This window comes from Berghia stephanieae, chromosome 5 (genome assembly GCF_034508935.2).
Source record: "Berghia stephanieae isolate SIO BIC M18660-M18661 chromosome 5, UCSD_Bste_1.3, whole genome shotgun sequence".
Taxonomy (NCBI): Eukaryota; Metazoa; Mollusca; class Gastropoda; order Nudibranchia; family Aeolidiidae; genus Berghia; species Berghia stephanieae.
Genome location: NC_088364.1, coordinates 61308991 through 61331969, shown reverse-complemented (window position 1 = coordinate 61331969; position 22979 = coordinate 61308991). Strand labels below are relative to the sequence as shown.

General features: G+C 36.4%; 1 protein-coding gene across 8 annotated transcripts in view; it reads left to right on the top strand.

Moving 5' to 3' along the window:
- Window positions 1-22979, top strand: part of LOC144973360 (uncharacterized) — a 40007-nt gene that overhangs the window by 4227 nt on the left and 12801 nt on the right. For 2 of the 8 annotated variants that reach the window (XM_078915695.1, XM_078915688.1), the window contains exons 1-7: window positions 12684-12759; window positions 14453-14618; window positions 15883-16064; window positions 17764-18750; window positions 21104-21217; window positions 21838-21921; window positions 22325-22501. In XM_078915695.1, the coding sequence (XP_078771821.1) occupies window positions 14492-14618; window positions 15883-16064; window positions 17764-18750; window positions 21104-21217; window positions 21838-21921; window positions 22325-22501 (1671 nt within the window). In that variant the 5' untranslated portion in view covers window positions 12684-12759; window positions 14453-14491. Of the gene's footprint in view, window positions 1-2278; window positions 3218-4000; window positions 4154-12683; window positions 13140-13226; window positions 13247-14452; window positions 14619-15882; window positions 16065-17763; window positions 18751-21103; window positions 21218-21837; window positions 21922-22324; window positions 22502-22979 lie in introns of those variants that run through there. The other 6 variants (XM_078915691.1, XM_078915696.1, XM_078915693.1 and 3 more) reach the window with 5 other exon arrangements.

Here is a 22979-nt window from a genome sequence, read left to right as displayed (position 1 = left end):
CTATTTGAACGGTGCGTTGTGACGAAGCTTCCGGTTGCGTTTGCGACGGTGCCACGAGAGCGGTACGGAATTTGCTGATTGGTCCGATTGTCATAAAATACCTAGTAGCGCGAGCACCATTAGGTACAAGCTGCTACTGTGCATGATCTGGTGATGGGGGCTGCCTGACAACCCTCACTTCATGGTACCAATAAAACACGGCACTGGACCTGCATACACATGTACACCTCGGGTTTGAACCAATGACGTGTGCATAATGTTTTGATTGATTCCAGCCCTGGCTTTAAGGCTTATAATTCATATATTGATTTCTAGATAAGAACTGATAACGTTTTGGGTTTTTCATACGACGTTCACAAACATAAATCACGCCCCCCCCCCCCCCCACACACACACCTCCCCCAATAGCAATGGAGTACTGAGACACAACAGAAGTCATGTAGCTGACGTAGCTATTATGATAATATGATATCGGTGGTTTGAATTACAAATGTTTATTTAAATTTTATTTCCAATGCTTATTGAATCGACTTTTAAAATAAATGGTTCATCGTGACCTTTTTCAATTTGACTCAGGAATCGTATTGTTTTCGTTTTGGTATCGATTAACAAAACAAACAAAACATTTCACATTACAAAAACAACAACAAACAAACGAAAACAAAAAAAAAAAAACAAAAAAAACAAAACAAAACAAAAAAAACCCCACCCCCCAAAACAAAACAAACAAACACACACACACACACACACACACACACACACACACACACAACAACAACCCAAAATAAAAATGAATAAATAAAACAAAACAAACATCACGACCAACAACATTTTTAAAAAGTCAATTCAATTCAACAACACGGTGACGTTCATAAACTATGATTACAGACATTACGGATCTACAATAAAAGAAAATATCATCCTGTACAACAACAACAACAACAACAACAACTTCATCATCATCATCAACAACAACAAAATCATCAAAAGCAACAACAACAACAACAACAACAACAACAACATCAAAAGCAACAACAACATCAAAAATAACAACAACAACAACAACAACAACAACATCATCAACAACAACGACGACAACAACAACAACAACAACAACAACAACAACAACAACAACATTAAATAAATCAAGTATGAGGGTATAATTACCGATCTACGATCAAAGAGAATTGACCTGGGAAGAAAAACATAATTTAGACAATACATTGAATGACGTCTGTGCCGAAACCCCACAAACCAAAACAATTTAGTTTTTGTTTCTTTTCTTTCTTTCTTTTTTTTTTTTTTGTTTGTTTGTTCTTGTTTTGGTTTGTTGGGTTGTTTTTTTTTCCGTTTTGTTTTTGTTGTTGTTGTTGTTTTTTGGTTTTTTTTTGTTTAATTTATATATTTTTTTGACCTGCTTTGGTTTATTATTGCTTTTGCATATTTATTCTCATTTATTGTTAATCGTAAATTCTAATTAATATTATGGTATAATAATGTGGAAAATTGGCAAGTGCCTAAAAATTAACCCTTGTATTGAATTTTACTCTTAAATCATAACTGTAACTGTAACCCTGAAATGAATACCTTTATCGAGGAAGGTAAGTTTTATTTATTTAACTTTCGAAGCTCCCCCCCCCCTTCCCCCCAAAATTATTTTTAATATTTAATAAAATACAACTTTGATTTCCTTATCTACCTTATTCTAAAAAAAAAAAAAGAACAAACAAAAAACAAAAAAAACAAAACAAACAAAGACAAACAAAAACCTTAAAAAACAAAACAAAAAACAACTAAAAAAAAAAAACAAAAAAAAAATAAAACACGGACCTAAAGTTTTTGCAAGAAAACTTTTCCTTCAAATATCGAACGATTAAAATAGACCTTGTCTTGAAAAAAAAAGACAAAAAAAAACAAACAAAAAAAACAAAAAAAAAAAAACAACCAAAAAACAAAAAAAAAAAAAAAAAAAAAAAAAACTAAAAACCCTCAAACCGGGGACTTCCTTGAAGAGGTTTGAGAGTTTTTGCCAGACGTGTTACCATTAACACGAGTGATCCCCAGCCGAAGTAGATTGGTCTTTTGTGATGCTCTCTGTCTTGTATATTTCTGTCTTGATTTGTCCGGCACCTTTCATACACACTTGTTCAGATTTTTGTTCTTACATACACTGGTTGCCTTGTTCCCTTCCTTGTTTCTTAGAAGCGTTATAACTAAAATAGAAATGATAAGATTGGGGAATTCCCGTTGTTGATTTTTTTTCCTCTGGAGAACTTACATTCATGTAAAAAGCTTACCTGTAAGACTATACTATAAGCATTTTGCAGTCATGAAATATTTATATGCATGTTCTATATCATTATAGATAGAATAGAGTTGACGTCATTCGAATCTTTGTTATTGTTATTTGCAATCCACGTTTATGAGTAATGCTCACTTAAATGTATTATCTTGACTATTAGTATTCAACGTTACACATAGTTTTGGGTGTTGGTCCGTTATACTTCCGGATGGTAATGGTGGGAACTTCTTAGCCAAGCTCATACTACTATCTATATCAATAATTCCTTGACAGTACAGCCCTCTACACACTAGAGTGTGTTTGCTTGTAGTAAACCCATGGCCTGACACGTTCTTAAAAATCACGTCTCGATAGATAGTGTGCGCTTGGCTAAGAAGCTCACAAAATAGGATTCAATAGTCTGATGTCACGTCGCCCAGCAACGAGCAGCTTGGTTCTAAACAAAGAAAATCGGTACTTTTTATTCTTCATGCTGGCTAGAACAATTTCACATATCATGTGATCAGAATGTATAAAATTTAAAACAGGATGAGATTTAGAATGTTTTTCTCCTCTGGATACACTTTTATGCTCGTCGGAGAAGTATTTCATAAGGGCGCCTGCCATTGTTCCGATAGTTTAGAACCAGTTGCTGAGTTACTCTGCGTCATTGCGGGGGAAGTGATGTCACGACTATTGAAGCGTATTGCCATCCGGAAATATAACGGACCAACACACAAAACGTAGGTGTAACCTTAAGCGTTTATGGTCTGGTTAATACAATTTAGTGAGAATAACTCACAGAAATCGGATTTTATGAACGTTTTCTAGTCTCTGACTACCAAGGCTCTTGCCTAGAAGTGGACGTTGTCAGGATGGTGATTATTTCGGCTATTTTGTGCTGGTATCATCAAGCTCTCTATTACTCGATGGCAGGTAAGATTACCAGCCTTCAAACTTTCAACGCAATAAATATCCAAAGAGGAAATTAGCAACACATCCAGTATAGATAATATTTCGTTCGGTTTCATGATGAGTCAATATTGACTTTCGACTAGTCAGACTAGAATGATGTCGAAGTTTGACTGTCATTTCTATATTAGGCCAATGAAAGGTTCAATGAAACTCAAACAAAATTAAATAAAAAACAAAAACAAAACAAAAACAAACAAACAAAACAGAAAGTGTGTTCTGATGACTCATATTATTTCAGTCAGTTACAATGCCAGCACAAAAACTATTGTCTCCACTACACTTTCTCATCTTTAAAAAAAATTTTTTTTGGTTGTTCTTTGAAACTAACCCTTTCATTTTGAGTCTCCGTTCACTCGCAACTCGGGGAAAAAAATGCTCTAGTTTTTAAAATAATGTTGTCGATGATGATGATGATGATGATGATGATGATGATGATGATGACGATGATGATGTAATCATACCAACCATAATACTCGTAGTAAGAATATGAGGAAAAAGAAGGAGGAGGAGGAGGGGGGGGGGTAAAAAAGGATAATAAAAAGCTGAATTGTCAACAGGAGGAGATGCCCTCGTGGCAGTGGTGATGGATGATGAGGAGGACGTGGTTTCAAGTTTCATTCAGTCGTTCTGGTTGCAATCTGAAATCAATATCGTAATCTTTATCATTAGCTATTTCGGTTTAGTTCTCCGTATCGAAACCGAAACTGAAAACGGAATCGAAAGAAAATAAGAAAATCGATATCGATGCCAATATAAAACAGTACAAGGATGTAGTTGTACTCTAGCTACCTAATATTTATTTTGTTTTACCTATAACATGATTGCCTGTATTTTCATTTCTTTTATACTTGATATTAAAACGTTCAGGTACGCCATAATTTGATGTCTGCAATTTAGGTGAGTACTAGTACTATTCAGTATGTATGATTTAAAACAATATCGATGCTATGTGGGCGGGTATCAACAGCAGCCTTAAAAATCGGGGTGTGTCTTTTTTACGAAACCCGCCGAAACCCTGCGAAACCCGCCGAAACCCTGCGAAACCCGCCGAAACCCGACGAAACCCGACGAATCCCGACAAAGTTATGGGAAGTAGGTGGCTGTGGGGAGTGAACCTAGAACTCAGGGAAGTGTACACCATTGGGGAGTGAACCTGGGACTGGGTTTCGGCGGGTTTCGTAAAAAAGAACCAGTGCTTTTTTACGAAACCCGCCGAAACCCGCCGAAACCCGCCGAAACCCGGCGAAACCCGACAATAGCCAGCAAAGTTATGGGAAGTAGACAACTGTGGGGAGTGAACCCGAGACTCAGGGAAGTGTACACCAGTCGGGAGTGAACCTGAGACTAAGGTTATCGGCCGGTTTCGGCGGGTTTCGTAAAAAAAAATTAGTGCTTTATTACGAAACCCGCCGAAACCCGACAATATCCAGCAAAGTTATGGAAGTAGACAACTGTGGGGAGTGAACCCGAGACTCAGGGAAGTGTACACCAGTCGGGAGTGAACCTGAGACTAAGGTTATCGGCCGGTTTCGGCGGGTTTCGTAAAAAAGAATTAGTGCTTTATTACGAAACCCGCCGAAACCCGCCGAAACCCGACAATATCCGGCAAAGTTATGGGAGTTTGGCAACAGTGGGGGGTGATCCTGGGAGTCAGGGAATTGCATACCAGTGGGGAGTTAACCTGGGACTGTGTAAAAAGGATATCAGTGGGAAATAAACCTGGGACTAAAGGGAGATGGATACCATTGAAAGTTGAAGCCGGATATGGGAGTTGAGTACCAGAGGAGAATGAACCTGACACTATAGAAGGGGGCGCCAGTGGAGAGTGAACCTGGGACTATGTAAACAGGATATCAGTGGGAAATAAACCTGGGACTAAAGGGAGATGGATACCATTGAAAGTTGAAGTCGGATATGAGAGCTTGGTACCAGAGGAGAATGAACCTGACACTATAGGAGGTGGGCGCCAGTGGAGAGTGAACCTGGGACTCAGGGAATTGCACACCAGTGGGGAGTTAACCTGGGAATATGTATAAAGGATATCAGTAGGAAATAAATCTGGGTCTAAAGGGGGATGGATACCATTGGGAGTTGAAGCCCGATTTATTTCCCACTGATATCCTTTTTTAGATATTCACAGGTTAACTCCCCACTGGTGTGCAATTCCCTGACTCCCAGGTTCACTCCCCACTGGCGCCCACCTTCTATAGTGTCAGGTTCATTCTCATCTGGTACTCAACTCCCATATCCAGCTTCAACTTTCTATGGTATCCTTCTCCGTTTAATCCCAGGTTTATTTCCCACTTATATCCTGTTTACATAGTCCCAGGTTCACTCCCCACTCGCGCCCACCTCCTATAGTGTCAGCTTCATTCTCCTCTGGTACCAAACTTTCATATCCAGCTTCAACTTTCAATGGTATCCATCTCCCTTTAGTCCCAGGTTCATTTCCCACTGATATCCTGTTTACATAGTCCTAGGTTCACTCCCCACTGGCGCCCACCCCCTATAGTGTCAGGTTCATTCTTCTCTGGTACCAAGCTCTCATATCCGGCTTCAACTTTCAATGGTATCCGTCTCCCTTTATTCCCAGGTTTATTTCCCACTGATATCCTGTTTACATAGTCCCAGGTTCACTCCCCACTGGCGCCCACCTCCTATAGTGTCAGGTTTCTCTCTCCTCTGGTACCCAACTCCCAAATCCGGCTTCAACTCCCAATGGTATCCATCTCCCTTTAGTCCCAGATTTATTTCCTACTGATCTCCATTTTACATAGTCCCAGGTTCACTCCCCACTGGCGCCCACCCCCTATAGTGTCATGTTCATTCTCCTCTGGTACCAAGCTCTCATATCCGGCATCAACTTTCAATGGTATCCATCTCCCTTTAGTCCCAGGTTTATTTCCCACTGATATCCTGTTTACATAGTCCCAGGTTCACTCCCCACTGGCGCACACCTCCTATAGTGTCAGGTTCATTCTCCTCTGGTACCAAACTCACATACCCGGCTTCAAATTTTAATGGTATCCATCTCCCTTTAGTCCCAGGTTCATTTCCCACTGATATCCTTTTTACATATTCCCAGGTTAAATCCCCACTGGTGTGCAATTCCCTGAATCCCAGGTTCACTCCCCACTGGCGCCCACCTTCTATAGTGTCAGGTTCATTCTCCTCTTGTACTCAACTCCCATATCCAGCTTCAACTTTCTATGGTATCCTTCTCCGTTTAATCCCAGGTTTATTTCCCACTTATATCCTGTTTACATAGTCCCAGGTTCACTCCCCACTCGCGCCCACCTCCTATAGTGTCAGCTTCATTCTCCTCTGGTACCAAACTTTCATATCCAGCTTCAACTTTCAATGGTATCCATCTCCCTTTAATCCCAGGTTTATTTCCCACTGATATCCTGTTTACATAGTCCCAGGTTCACTCCCCACTGGCGCCCACCCCCTATAGTGTCATGTTCATTCTCCTCTGGTACCAAGCTCTCATATCCGGCTTCAACTTTCAATTGTATCCATCTCCCTTTAGTCCCAGGTTTATTTCCCACTGATATCCCTTTTACATAGTCCCAGGTTAACTCCCCACTGGTGTGCAATTCCCTGAGTCCCAGGTTCACTCCCCACTGGCGCCCACCTTCTATAGTGTCAGGTTCATTCTCCTCTGGTACTCAACTCCCATATCCGGCTTCAACTTTCAATGGTATCCATCTCCCTTTAGTCCCAGGTTTATTTCCCACTGATATCCTTTTTACACAGTCCCAGGTTAACTCCCCACTGGTGTGCAATTCCCTGACTCCCAGGATCACCCCCCACTGTTGCCAAACAGCCATAACTTTGCCGGATATTGTCGGGTTTCGGCGGGTTTCGGCGGGTTTCGTAATAAAGCACTAATTCTTTTTTGCGAAACCCGCCGAAACCGGCCGATAACCTTAGTCTCAGGTTCACTCCCGACTGGTGTACACTTCCCTGAGTCTCGGGTTCACTCCCCACAGTTGTCTACTTCCCATAACTTTGCTGGATATTGTCGGGTTTCGCCGGGTTTCGGCGGGTTTTGGCGGGTTTCGTAAAAAGCACTGGTTCTTTTTTACGAAACCCGCCGAAACCCAGTCCCAGGTTCACTCCCCAATGGTGTACACTTCCCTGAGTTCTAGGTTCACTCCCCACTGCCACCTACTTCCGATAACTTTGTCGGGATTCGTCGGGTTTCGGCGGGTTTCGGCGGGTTTCGGCGGGTTTCGGCGGGTTTCGTAAAAAGACACACCGTTAAAAATTGTGTTTTCTAACCGTCAGTCATAGCAAAATATTAGGAACTACTGCCATTTATGTCCGCCAGATCAATCGCATCAACACACACAAAACTGTATATTATGTAAGCTTAAGTGTTTATAGTATCATAGAGTGACTTTGAGTGAGAACTAATCGGGGGTCCCGATAGCTCAGTTGATAGAGCACGCGCTTCGTAATCAAAGGGACAGAAATTGATCCCGGGTGCAGTCGAGAATTTTTTTCTGCCCCCCCCCCCCTCCTGTCCACCCAGCAGTGTTTAGGTTGCTGGGTCCGTTAGATCTGGCGGAAAGTACTTTGCGTCCTATCCAAAGGGTAGCAAGCAATTGCTATTGTACGTTTTACGCTATAGAAACCGCGATAAACTCCGGCTCCATGGGCCTTATGGCTCTGAAGGACTACTTTAATCGCCAAAGTGGGGGTCTAAAAACAATATATACTATACTATACCTGCGAGTAAAGGGTTCCGTTCACCCTCAATGCCGTCCTTAGACGCGGCTATGATGCGGCTATGAGGTCTAGTGGTAAGTTCACTCTCGCATTCGGATATGAAGGTTCAGGGTTCAATACCCGCTCTGATTGCCGCAAAGTTGAGTCCATAGAAACGGCTATTCGGCCACATTCTCTCACCGTACTCAAGTGTAAAATAAGTTCCTGGCCGTCAACAGCGTTGTCTCTGTTTTAAAAATAATGTAATATCCCCTAAGAGTCGTCATGTTCCATCCTACGTGGATTGTTAATGCTCAAGGATTTGTAGACAACGGTACAAATCTTATAGGCAACTCTTTTCTCCCCAGGAAGCCAATGTAACTCACGGAGAAAGAGGGTTGCCGACGGATTTTTCATTTGTGTTTATTTCGTATAATGAGCGTGGCTGCGATATTTTGACCAACCTGACGTTTACACATTTTGTCTTTAGTTAAATTCGCCAAGAAGGAGTTACAATAGTTAAATTTGGAAAAAACAAGGGAATTAATCAAAAGTTCAGCTATAAGCTCTGGTATTAAATGGCGAATTTTGCTTAATTTTTTTTCATTTCTATAAACATAGATTGTATGGCGTTATTCACATGGTCATGGAAAGATGTTTATCAATGATGACGCCAAGGTTTTTTGCTTGATTGAAAAATTCGATTTTACTGTTTCCGAGAGTAATAGCTGATTTATTTGTCTTTTTAATGATACTCGGCCTTCCACACATCAAGATCTCAGTTTTATCATCGTTTAGTTTTCACTTGTTTTGGTACATCCAAGATTTAATTTCGTTAAAACAGCTCGAATTTCGTTGTGTTAAGAATTGTAACTTACCAAGCGGTACTGAATTATAAATTTGCATATCATCTGCATAAAAATGATAACTCAGATTGAATCTGGATATCACACTAGAAAGGGGCTGCATATACACAATGAAAAGCACAGGGCCAAGAACAGAGCCTTGTGGCACTCCAAAGATGAGTAAACCTTGCTCTGCCTGAACACAATTGGCCAGGACAGTCTGCCATCGATCCTGTAAAAATGATGTAATTCCTTTTACGCCGAACGTATTTTCTAGTCTTCTTAACAATAATATGTTATGGTCAATGGCGTCAAAGGCAGCTAAAAGATCTGAGGGACAGAACATATTAATATAATATTGATTTTATTAGCATCGGCATTAGATAACAAGTCATTCAAAACTTTAAGAAGCGCCGAATGTTCGTCCAATTTATAAGTTAGCGCACCTACTAGCAAGTTCTTGTTTGTATAGCTCGAGGAAACAATAAATTATCTCATTTGGTTGAAATATTCAACACATTTGTTTTCTTTTGTGGTCGTGAACTTGTCTTTTGGTCAATGTCAGACTTATGAGTTTCTGAAGGCCACGGGTTAAATCGGTGTGACCTTCATTTATAAGTTATGGGCTTTTCTCATATTAACCTATAGATAGAACAAAATTGACGTCACTCAGCTCTTTGTTATTTTTTTAGCCAGCCATTTTTATGGGTAGTTATCACTAAACTGTTTCAATCAGACTATAAGGTTACACATAGTTTTGGATGTTGCTACGTTATATCCGGCTGGTGAAATGTGAGCTTTTTGGCTAAGCGCAATGCCTCGATGGTTGCTTTTGTTTCTGATACTAATGAAATAAGGGAGAGAGAATTGGTCTCTCGGCCCAACCTAAATGAGATCCACCAACTCAAAATCGTATTATTTCGGGGAGATTTAATATGTTGAACATTGAAGTTTTGGTCAAAATTATTATGAGACGTGGTAAGATAAAGATACAGACTTTTCTGAACTCTTGTCTGACGCGATCTACAACATAGTAAGGTAGATAAAGAAGACGGGCAAATGAAAATGTGCGGCAACAGGCAGATCCGACGGAGGTAGTGAGGCTGTATTGGGCATATCCTTAAGAAGCCAGTTTCCAGAATCAGACGGCATGCACTCATACGGAACCCCTCAGGGGAATCGAAAGAGGAGAAGGTCAAGTAAAAGTTGGAGACGCAACATAGAGACTGGACTGAAGGAGAAGGGGACGAAATGGAAGGAAGTGGAGGGGGCAGCCCAGAATAGTGTCTGGTGGAATCCCGTCATTAAACAGTTAACTGCTGTACTCTAGAAATACACATTGAAAAGAAAAATTGGCCAGAAACTCGTCCTACAAATATCGGTCGATTTAAATAACCCTCATCTTGGTAAAACCTTCTGTTCTGGATTATAAACTTATCACCCTGACTGATCTACCTGACCTTTTATAGATTGAACGAACTTGACGTCGCTCAGGTCTTTGTTATATTTAATGTTTTTAATATTTTTTTTTTGGTGCCATCCATGTTTATGAGTAATTCTCATTAAACTATTATCCAGACTATAAACGTTTACGGTTATTCACCGTTTTGTGTGTTGGTCCGTTGTATTTGCGGATGTTGTGAGCTTCTTAGTCAAGCGTACAGCATCTATATTCTAAAAATAGAGGATGTTGCTTATCTTTCAAGATGTTCAAAACTTTTTATATAGGAATATTCCTCATAGAGGGTATTTTGAACAGGCAGGGTGGACTGCACAATGCATTCGGCTCTTTTTACAATTTTATCTATTCTTTCTCTATCCCCCAGCAGTGACGGGTTCACCCCAACAGCTGATTCCAAATGTTATAACAATATATTTATAAATAGTAACAGATAGGAGTAGCAGCGGGGCGATAATATAACACTGGGGATGCACACCATTAACTCCAAGACCCTCACTCACTTAGTTCAGATGCGCTGGTTAAGACTTATCGTGTCAATTTCTGTCCCCGCTCTCTCTCTCTCTCTCTCTCTCTCTCTCTCTCTCTCTCTCTCTCTCTCTCTATCTCTCTCTCTCTCTCTCGCTCTCTCAATCTGTCGCTCTTTCTTTCATTCTTTCTCTATGCCTTTCTTTCTTTCTCTATCTCTCTCTTTCTTTCCTTCTTTCTCAATTTCTCTCTCTCTCTCTCTCTCTCTCTCTCTCTCTCTCTCTCTCTCTCTGTTTCTGCGTGTGTCTCTATCTCTCACTCTTTCTCTATCCGTTTCTTTCTGTCTTTATATATATATCTTTCTTTCATTCTTTCTCCATCTCTTTCTCTCTTTCTTTTTCCTTTCTCTTTTCTCTATCTATATCGCCCCCCCCCTCTCTCACTCTTTCTATTCTCTCCCCCCCCTCTCTCTTTCTTTCTACATTCTTTCTTTGTTTCTCTCACTCTCTCTCTGTTCTCTCTTTATTTTTCCTTTCTCTTTTTCTCTATTTATCTCTTTCCCTCTTTCTTTTTCTATCTCTATCTTTCTTTCTTTATTACTAACTTTCTCTCCCCCTCTCTCTTTCTTTCGTTCTTTCTATCTCTCTCTTTCTTTCTACATACTTTCTTTCTTTGTTCCCCCCCCCCCTCTCTCTTTTTTTCCTCTATCTTTCTTTCTCTATCTCCCTCTCCTCCCCTCTCTCTTTCTTTCATATCTACCCTCCCCTCTTCTCTCTCTTTTTATTCCTTTCTTTCTCCCCCTTTCTCTCCTCCTCTCCCCTTCTATCTCTCCCTCCCTCCGTTTTTTAAATATGTTTTTTTATTACATTAAATGAAGGATTGCACGAAAGAGATAAATAAACCATGGGATAAACGAACGCAAAAACTAAAGAAATACGGTAAGCGGCAATGACGGACAGGGGGAATTCCCGAAAGTGAGGGTCTTATCGTCAATGGCGGACACGTGCAGTGAAGTTATGGGATATGGAAAGCGGTAGAATGGTACGGGCCTATCTTTCTATTTATATTTATACACCTATGGTTATAACATTTTGAACTAGTGACAAATAGAACATATTAAGGATTTCTTTTGTAACGTGAAAACATAATAGTTTTCAAACAAACAAAAATGATCTCGAACTAAGCTTTGAACAAATAATATTATTATTTACCTGCAAATGCCAGTTAAGCTTGATGTCACCGGTACATCCTAGATATTAATTAATTGGAACAACAATTTCTACAAATTGATTCTCAATTCTTAGGGGCACTGTTTGATTTTTGTTTAGTCGAAAATCAATTATCTATTTTGTTTCTTTTTAACATTAAGTTAGGGTATAGAAAATTATCCTTACACCAGTTTACACATTTTGCCACCTCTTCAAAGTAGGTTAAGCAGACTCTTGAGTCACGAATAAAACCCTGAATAACCGAATCGTCTGCAAACTTAATAATTTTTGTATTATCATACTGATAACCATAATGTGCACCTATCTAAATATGTGTCTATTGTCCTGCGTAAGTCCGATGTCTTATAAATTTTTTTTAGTCTTTTCTTTAAATTACGTATAATCATAGAGATAAAGAGCCCGTGCGAACTGTACTGTTAGCGAAGTGGAAGAAAAAAATATTCCGGAATTCCCGAAAACAGAACGGTTTCGCCCATGATTGCCAGATGGCCATGTGAGTGACCAAAATTGGCTACACAGACATTTTGAGTTTTTAAAATTATTTTTATATTTATAATTTCTTATTTCTTTTCTAAATAACAATTTTATTAGTCTTTTTGACTATTTGTTTATAAAAACCGATGAACGTTTCAAGGGTGGTCAGATTGTTAGTAAATGATCTGTTTAATCACATTTAAAGTCGATTTTGGCTAGTATCATGGCCATCTGATCTGGCAGATTGGTTTCGTTTTGATAGGTTTCAAAGAAAAATGCTAAATGAATGCAATGGCGACGTTATAAATATGAGTAAGTTCCCTTTTTTGTTTGTGTGGGTAGGGTAATTTTCATGCTACAAACTGCGTATTCTCCTAGCTATTTCCAATATTATAATCAGTTTCTTTATTCTAGCTTACGTGTGATTAAGTAAATTTTTCAGTCCGATTTAATTTAACAAAGAAACGTCGATTCAAATTGAAATATCTTCCACTAAAAACTCAACTTTACGAAGCTTCTAAATTAAAACTCGTTTCACCACCATGTACTAACCCGAACAGATATAAATACCAGTAACACATGATATCATCTGGGTAACCAGGTCACTGTCCAGTTAAACCATGGCCCCAAATCCAAAGAGTAGTGTGTATAATTATACTAGATATCTGGAACACATTTCCTTGTCGAACTTGGTAAGTTCAAATTTCCCAGTACCCTAATGAAACTGTTTTCACTTCCTTGTTATGTTACCATGAAATATATTGTATGTGTTGTTTATGTTTCATCTCTTGACTGCCTGGTGCGGGTTTTCATATCGGGTGTTGTTATTCTCAGACATGTCTGCCAATAAAGAAAACTGATTATTGGCAAACACTTGTCTGGCAATAATACGAAGTGACTATTTCTCGGAATGATCGGGAAAATAAACTTGATCTCCTTTCTCCAAATGGGATCAGTTCTCAGGATTTTTTGGGGTTTTTGTGAGAGTATCTGTGTGAATGATGAATGTGTATGCATTTTTTTTTGGGGGGGGGGGGGGGGGTTCTTTTTGTCAGTGCTTGGGCGGTCTGTCTTTTATTCCCAACTTTCTGATAGACTTCTATCTTGAGTTTGTGTTATCTTGTTTTACAACCTCTGTTCCCGTCTTGAGACTTTGGCTTTGTTATTTAGGTTTACTTCTGTTCTCTCTTTGATAGTGCAGCGCGAAAAGCAGAAGTGAATGCGCCATGGTGTATTCGTGACAGTACAACTTTTTTATAAAATCTGTCTTTGTCCTAATAAACACTAGATCTAGCTTGATGATTCGTGAGAATTCCCTGACCACTCTGTTTGAGCATTTACTTTTGCATCGACTTCGTGCCGTAACCCATCAGTTATTGGAGGCTCAGACATGTCTGAGAATAATCACGGCGTCTCTGTTTGATTCATTTGTTCTTTTATTGTGAACTTATTTATATTTTAAAATTATTTATTATATTTTTTTTTTTTTCATTTTGACTTTTAATTAAGAGTTTGCCCTTTTAAAGCTATGATTAATACTATTATAGGTGTCTGTGCCCAGAAATAAAACAGGCTGCAGTATGCTCATACACTTGTGAATGTAAAAGAACAAAACTTCTCATTCAAGATTGGATTTAATATTCAATCTTTTTTTTGTTCGACATCATTCAGTTTTACTCTAGACTGACATCATACATCTTAGTGTTTTTACCATAAGAAAAATACAGAAGAATCCACATATAGTCAACACTCTTAAACACCTTCAGGGAGTCCCAATAGCTCAGTTGATAGAGCACTCGCTTCATATGCAAAGGGACTGAGGTCAATCCCGGGTGCTAGAGATTTTTTCTGGCAGCTGGGTCTGTAAAGAACTGGTGGCAGGTACTTTGTGATAGACTAGCATCCTATCCAGAGGTTAGCAAGCAATTGTTATTGTCAATTTATGAAGGTAGCTATTGTTTTATTTTGATGAAATGTTTTAAATTTACTCTCCATTCATCTGCAGATACAGTACGAAATGTAATTTTGACAATTATGTAATGCAATGTTGGATACAAATGATTCTAAGGAAGAATTAAAGACAAAATTGAAAATTATGGAAAAGCAATTGGAGAATGAAGCAAGTGAAAAAGAAAAACTCCAAACGCGTCTGAGAGGATATGAAACAGTGGGTATGTATATCTTCTATCTTCAATGGCTTGTATTTGCAAAAGGCCCACAGGCATCACTGCAAATGTTCTCTTTCAGTCCAATCAAATCGTATAGGGAAACATTTGTATCTAAACATTGCAGAGTGTTGTGTAAGGTGTGTTGCTTAATAGTGATGGATATAAATATAATAATGATATAATAATAATAATAATAATAATAATAATAATAATAATAATAATAATAATAATAATAATAATAATAATAATAATAATAATAATAATAATGATGATATTAATAATACTGATAATAATAATAATATTATTAATAATAATATAATAATAATAATAATAATAATAATAATAATAATAATAATAATAATAAATAATAATAATAATAATAATAATAATAACAATAATAATAACAATAATAATAATAAATAATAAATAATAATAATAATAATAATAGTAATAATAATAATAATAATAATAATATATAATAATGATGATGATGATATTAATAATACTGATAATAATAATAATGTTAATAATAATAATAATAATAACAATAATAATAATAATAATAATAATAATAATAATAATAATAATAATAATAATAATAATAATAATAATATAATAATAATGATAAAATAATAATGATAATAATATAATGATGATGATGATGATGATGATGATGATGATGATGATGATGATGATGATGATGATAATAATGACAATAAATTAGTTTTTTAAAAATAAATTCATCCTTATGGAAGGCATAGCTAAATCCTGATTTCTATTGATTGTAATTAATTGTGTGGCTATGTGGTCTAGTAATATGACACTGGCCATTTGACCAGAAGTCCAGACTATGAATCTGAACAGCACATAGATGAGTCCTTGGAAAAAGCTCTTTACTCTTATTCTCTCACTGTACTCAGTGGTAAAATGAGTATGTGGTCATTAATAGCATTGTGTCGGTTCAAACAAAAAAAAAGTATCTCCTAGCAAGCGTCATGTCTCGACCTACATGTTTACTATTGCTCATGTCTATGGACCCCTTGTAAAGTGCTTTGAGCATGTTTAGTGGATATTCGCTTTAAAAAAGCTCAAGTTTGTTTTGTCTTAAAATTGTTTGAAGGCAGATAGGGTGATTTGCTGTCTTGTTGATATTTGCGTTCTTCCTGCTTTCATCGTTATTGCCTTAAACCCTTACTTTGATTCTTACAGAAAATCTTTTTGTATTTATTTTGACGGTTTACAAATTCATCCTCTACTTATCTTCCAGCCAAGCTTGCAAGTAAAAATCAAAATGAGAACACTGAACTTAAAAGACAAGTGGATGAACTTCAGAGGGAAATTGCTAATTTGAGAGCAGGCAAGAACGTTGAGCAGAGACATTCCCTCGGAGGATCATTGATTGCGCATGAACATGGCAGAAAGTCAACTGAAGAAGATACACATGATGCTGTAAGAACTTTGTAATTGTAGAATTTTCAATCAGCTTGTAAAGATATTCCAAAAGACACTAGTAGGTAAATTTGTTCTGTCAGAGGAATCACCCTGGATCAGTGGGCAGTGAGGCACTCGCTGTGTCTTCAATACCCCTATGTCTGTTTTCCAACTTGCTTCTTGTCTTTGTCTTGGAATGAGATTACTTGGTTTTGTCCTAGTCCTGGCTGGATACCCTGGCTGTGAGGGAAACAGTCAAATGTATATTTAGAGTTTTGGGAGATGGTTTTTTTTTTTTCTTGTTAATCATCTATCTGTTATGCACTGTATTATTTTTTGTTTTACATATATATGATTTGTAAACATTTGAGTGTGTTCCTCTTGGCGGGGACCTGTGCTTGTTTCTAAATGAGACATTTCGGTGATCTCAATCTAAGTACACTGATGGTGTGCTCTTGGAATCTACATCTGTCTCCTATTTGAACTAATTCTCCTTTGTCTTACTTACTCTTTGGTGTAATTGTAATTGTAATTCTAGAACTTTTTACTATCCCAATTTCTTCCTTTTTACTTGTGGTGATATGACTTAAATGTGTTGCAAGCGCCATAAACCCCTTAAAAACAAACAAACAGAACATGAATACACCATCTAGCTTTATGTCTTTATAAAACATCTTGAATTGACCCTGATATTGCTACAAAGGTGTGCTAAATAAAGCTATTAAATAACACAAGCAGACTTGTCTTATTGAAATTGGAAAAATCTGTCGTTTTCAGGGATAATAACACAATAGATATTATATAACTACCCTTAATAATTAAAAATTTGCGTTTAAATTCATGAAATTGATGCTTTAAAATCCTTCATATACTAGGTCTGTCAAGAAAACTTTGTTTTCTAGAAGTTTTATTGGATTAAAGATCTATATATATATAATTATCAATGAGGGCCCGAAAATTCGTATTTCTATGCAATTTTCGTAGTAGTTAGCAGGTCTGTCCTGGTCAAATGGCCTGGAAGCTTCACTTTGATTAATGGAACAGACGATGTGCTGCAGGTTTTGGCTTTCCTCTTTCTCAACAAAACAAAATGAATGAAACACAAAAGACGAAATTTCATCTTTACTGTTACGTTCATTGTGTTTTGTCATCCTGATATCATCCTTCATTGAATACCTAGCAATAACATCTACCATGTTGCATGGAAGGTTTGATATTTTAAAAGCTTACAACATTGCTGTGTTTCCTCACGGGCATTTTGTCCCCATCTTATACACTAAGTGTCGCTGTTGATGGGAACCTTTGTAAAGTGTGCTATATAAAAGCTTCACTTTGATTAATGGAACAGACGATGTGCTGCAGTTTGGCTTTCCTCTTTCTCAACAAAACAAAATGAATGAAACACAAAAGACGAAATTTCATCTTTACTGTTACGTTCATTGTGTTTTGTCATCCTGATATCATCCTTCATTGAATACCTAGGCAATAACATCTTACCATGTTGCATGGAAGGTTTGATATTTTAAAAGCTTACAACATTTGCTGTGTTTCCTCACGGGCATTTTGTCCCCATCTTATACACTAAGTGTCGCTGTTGGATGGGGAACCTTTGTAAAGTGTGCTATATAAAAGCTCAATTTATTTTTCTTTGTAATTGATGTCTCCAAATAAAGCTTTTCTCTTTCTCATCATGATGGCTATTTCTTATCTCCTTCAGATTTCTGGGGAAGCCCTCACGGACATGCAGTCTGTCCCATCATCTGCTTCTCCTCGAGGCAGTTCAACATCATTTACAATCCTCGGGAAAAATTCCAGAGAAGCTCAAATGCATCACTCATCATCATCATCATCTTTGTCCTTAGGACACATGGAGGCAAATAGAAATAGTCACGAGGAATTCCAAATGCTCCGTGCACCAAAACCCAATGGATCAAATTCAAATGCTTATGACCTGAAAAAAAATGAAGATGTAAATTCAACACCAGAGAAAATTCCAATCAATTCCGAAATCTTGAGTCCACGATCCACCACTCATCTTGCAGATGTACAAGGACAACGAAATTACAACACACTAGATGAATATATTCAGGTTTTTCCAGAGAATTCTCAGTCTGGCGGTTCCAATTTTTACAACCCTTCATTAGATTCGAGGGTAGGCGGAGGTCAGAGCTGTACAAATTCTTCAAGAAGGGGGCCAATGTCCATTATTGCTGTTGGCAATGGAAGCCTTCCATCTTATGAATATGTACAGGTAGAAAAAGCAGACCAAAAGACGGAACTAGTTCAGAGTCAAACAAATAAATCTATTACTCTCGATGCTTTGCTATTGACTCCCTCTGGTTCTGGACAACCGGACCTCTATAATGGAACGGGAGCTCGTCCAAAACAACCCTCAGAACAGCCAAACAGATCAGTAATCGGAGAGGAATCGAATGGACATGGCAATGTCCAACAACCAACTCCGGATGTTAGAAGTACAACGACGAATGCGATGGTGAAAATTCCAAGTGATTATTCCAATACGTATAGAATCAACAATGCACCGATGTTGTCTTATGGGAAACAAGAGTCTCAGACAGAAATAAGCGCCTTGACATCTTTTGGAAGTTCGCTTAATTCATTTAGTCCTGACAAAGAGAAGACCGAAATTGGACTGTACAACGATTTGAATGCTGGCGGACAAAATGTGCAATCAAAAACGCAGGTCAGAATTTTGTATTTTTTGTCTTGATCATTTATGTTTATATTATTTTACTAGCAAACCCACTATATCTACAATATAAAACTAATCACTGACATGTATGTTACCTTCACAATACATTTATTGTATCTGTATAAGTTCCTTAAAGAAACATACATGTAAATAAATTATCCAAATAAATCAATAAGCCTTGCAAAAACAAATGGACAGAAACATTTCTGCTGGTCAGTAAAAAGAGAAAATGGAAAAAAACGACAAAAAAAGAATAGTAGGACAATACTTAGCTGAATTTATGAAGCTTCTTTGTTGAATGAGATGGCGCATAGGTACTTTAGCTGATAACCATTTATTTATTGTTGACACAACTGCTAGATATTACTTGAGATTAGTTCAATGACAATACTCTGTTACCAGTTTTGTCTTCAATCTATGCTATATATTTTAAAATATCGAAGTAATAATAATAATAAAAATAATAATAATGATAATAATAATAATAAATAATAATAATAATAATAATAATAATAATAATAATAATAATAATAATAATAATAATAATAATAATAATAATAGTAATAATAGTAATTATAATAATACTTTATTGCATCCCCAAAAAAAGGAAATTTTTTACACAGTCGTGTTATAATTTACATAGTAAAATAAATAGAAAGCAAAAATTGTCATAATATATGTACATATGTACTTAAACAGTGGATTCACAGCCAGAGTTGAACGTTATATAGGAATGATTTAAATACTGTAAAATAGTTAAAATTGTCATTGTGAGTATTGTAAAAGAAATAAATTAATAAATTAATATTTACATTATTAGGTCGTTAAAAGACCGCAGAAAAACCCTTCAAAAATCACAATCTCATAATTAGATATTAAGTGTAAGAGATTCAGGGTTTCTATTAAAAGGTTTTAATTCATTTCATCCCTTTTTGGTGTTAGCGTGCACAATAGTGAGTATCAATTATTTTTTTTTGGCTTAAAGAGACATAAGTATAGCGATAACAGTGGGACTGTCCTGACTTGTTGATCATGAGGGAAAGAAAAACAAACAAAACTGTAATGAATCACTACAAGTTATTGTTATTTTTAGTTGATTCCTGGTTAACTCTTTACTTTCACTTTTGACACTTTTGTTTTTGATCATCCACCATGTAAAACAAGAAAGAAGAATAAACTATGACATGGAACTAATTAATCTTCAATCGTTCTTGTTTTCGAGATATCAAGGTATATAAATATATTATAAAAACAAAAACAATTGAATAGAAAAAAAGTTGGTGGCGGGCTGAATATAATTGAAGACTTGAACTTAAACTGGAAAGGTCATTCTTCTAATTGAGCAATGGTTCTCCCGGGGCTAAAGTGTTGAGGCTTTTGGTTATCAAGAAGTAAGTAAGACTGTCTTATTTTATGTTCGGACTCCCACCATTTCTCATTCGTATTGTGAATGTGAAAAATAATAATAATAATAATAATAATGATAATAATAATAATAATAATAATAATAATAATAATAATAATAATAATAATAATAATAATAATAATAATAATAATAATAATAATAATAATACCTATTACCGATGTTCCATGTCGGACACGACGTTGGAGATCATGGTTCGCCAGCTCTCTCTCTCATCTGCGAGTTTCGCACATTGATTTATGGGGCTTCCTACGTACGCTGCGACATTTCCAAGCCAGCTTGTCCTTCTTCGTCCTCGACCGCGCTTGCCTTCTATCTTTCCCTCTGCAATGGTCTTCTGTAGTAAGTCGTGCCTTCTGATGTGGCCGAAATATCGGGTTATCCTCTTTCTAATAGTTGAAATGATTGTTGTTGATGTTATTCCTAAAGTTTGGAGTACTTGATGATTTGTTTTCTTTTCCTTCGAGGATACCCTTGCAATTCTTCTATAGGTCCTCATCTCAAATAATAATAATAATAATAATAATAATAATAATAATAATAATAATAATAATAATAATAATAATAATAATATGATAATAATAATAATAATAATAATAATAATAATAAAATTATTAAATTATATAATAATTTATAATAATAGTAAATATAATAATATGTATGATAATAATTAATAATAGAAGGAAGAATTTGAGTCAGCTTTCATCTCGAACACCTTGTCAGTAACAGTGTTGTGTGGTTTCTTGCAACAAACCCCCATTGTAATCTCGCTTTACATGCGTAATTTTTGTTCTACATGTTAAATGTTGCTGCTGGCTTGGGACTCTTTGTAAAGCTTTTTGTGATCACAATTCGTGGATATTGTGCAGAGAGTTGCTCATTTTTTTTGTTTTGTTTATTTTCTATTTATCTTTTACTCAGACTTCAGCCACTTCAACGTCCTCCCCAAATGTAGCAACAACAGAAGAATTCGTCATAGTTGAAACAGCTCCACCTATTCTACCGTCGACAAACCCAATCATACCACCAATAATGGTTAGTGTTTTCTTTAATTTTTTTTCTTCTTTAAAAAAAATAATAGTAGTTTCTTAGCGTTTCCGTAACTGATAATGAACAAATTGGATATAATTATCTTGTCTGACACTGTATGTATTATTCACACATTTTCAAGGTCTTAACAAATGGCTTATAAAGTATTACAATGAGAAAGCGAGGGTGAGTTGTTTGTTATGAAATAGTAAGCAATGATAAATCCATGTTGTTTTGAAATTTATTTTACATTATAAATAGATATAATAAACATGAACATTTCTATAGCACATTTTTATGAATTTCCCATGTTCAATGCACTTAACAATGTTTCATTTATTCCCTCAGCAGACCACAAAGAATGATTTTCCTATTTCATACACTTTAAGTCGCCTGTTAAGCGTCCCTTTTGTACTAACACTCCTAAAGACAGGTACTCATTCAATCTTAGTTGAGTGAGGTAATATATTATTTGCCTTACCCAAGGGCACAATACCGGGACCAGAATTTTCCATGATCGGTGTCACCCGTCCGGCCACTGACTGTATTTAGCAATGTTGATCATAATGTTGTTTTGATTTCTGTTTTTGTTTTTTCAAAAATTAAAATCTCTGTAATATCTCCAGCCACCTCCAGAAGATAATGAATTGAAAGAAGCCAATGTCCTTCTGAAGTCAGAAGTTGAGAATCTTCGTAAGAAAACAACTCAGGTAGGAACGTTCAATAATAATAATAGTAATAATAATAATATTAATAATAAAATAATAATAATAATAATAATAATAATAATAATAATAATAATAATAATAATAATAATAATAATAATAATAATAATAATAATGATGATGAGGATTAATGATGATGAAATGATGATGATGATGATGATGATGATGATGATGATGATGATGATGATGATGATGATGATGATGATGATAATAATAATAAAAATTAATAATTTATATTTTCTTAATAACACCTGATTTAAAATCAGTCTAAGCCCTTTAAGACCTTTCACCGACATAAGAATTTTTACTGTAAATACTTTGCACATAAATTAAATACTATGTATATATTTTACATAAAATATTGACATCCCTTACTCAAATTGTGCAGCTTCATATGGCAAACAAGGAATGGAAAGACCGCTGGGACATGCTCAAGAAGCAGACTGAGGGAGAAAATGTTCAGCTACGAGCCCAGATGAATCATCTGGAGCAAGAAAAAGACAGGATGAAGCGAGAAACGGAATATCACATTGCCTCACTAAAAGAGGAACTAAATAATATGAATGTAAGTTCTTTGTGTCATCTTATCTGGTAATCTTCTATTTCTTGATTGGGTGGCTTTGTGATCTTGTGGAATTATACTCGCCTTTGGATAGGAAGGTCCAGGGTTCGAGTCCTTGCTCTGAGTGGTGCATAGTTGAGTCCTTGGAAAAAGCTCTTAAATCACATTATCTCACCATACTCAGGTGTAAAATGAGTAACTGGCCGTTTACAACATTGTCTCTATCGAAAGAAAAAAAAAGAAAAGTATAATATCGCCTAACAGGTGTCGTGTCTCGTCCTACATGTTAAGTTTTTCTGTTGGCTAGGGACTAGGGATCCCTTTAAGTGCTTTGAACACGTTTAGTGGATATTGTGCTATAAACATGCTCTAGTTTATATGAATGTAGGTTCTATTTATTATCTTCCCTGATAATTTTACATTTCTTCTTGCTGTGACGATCTAATTTGTATTTAATATTTTCCAGATAATTCTACAATTC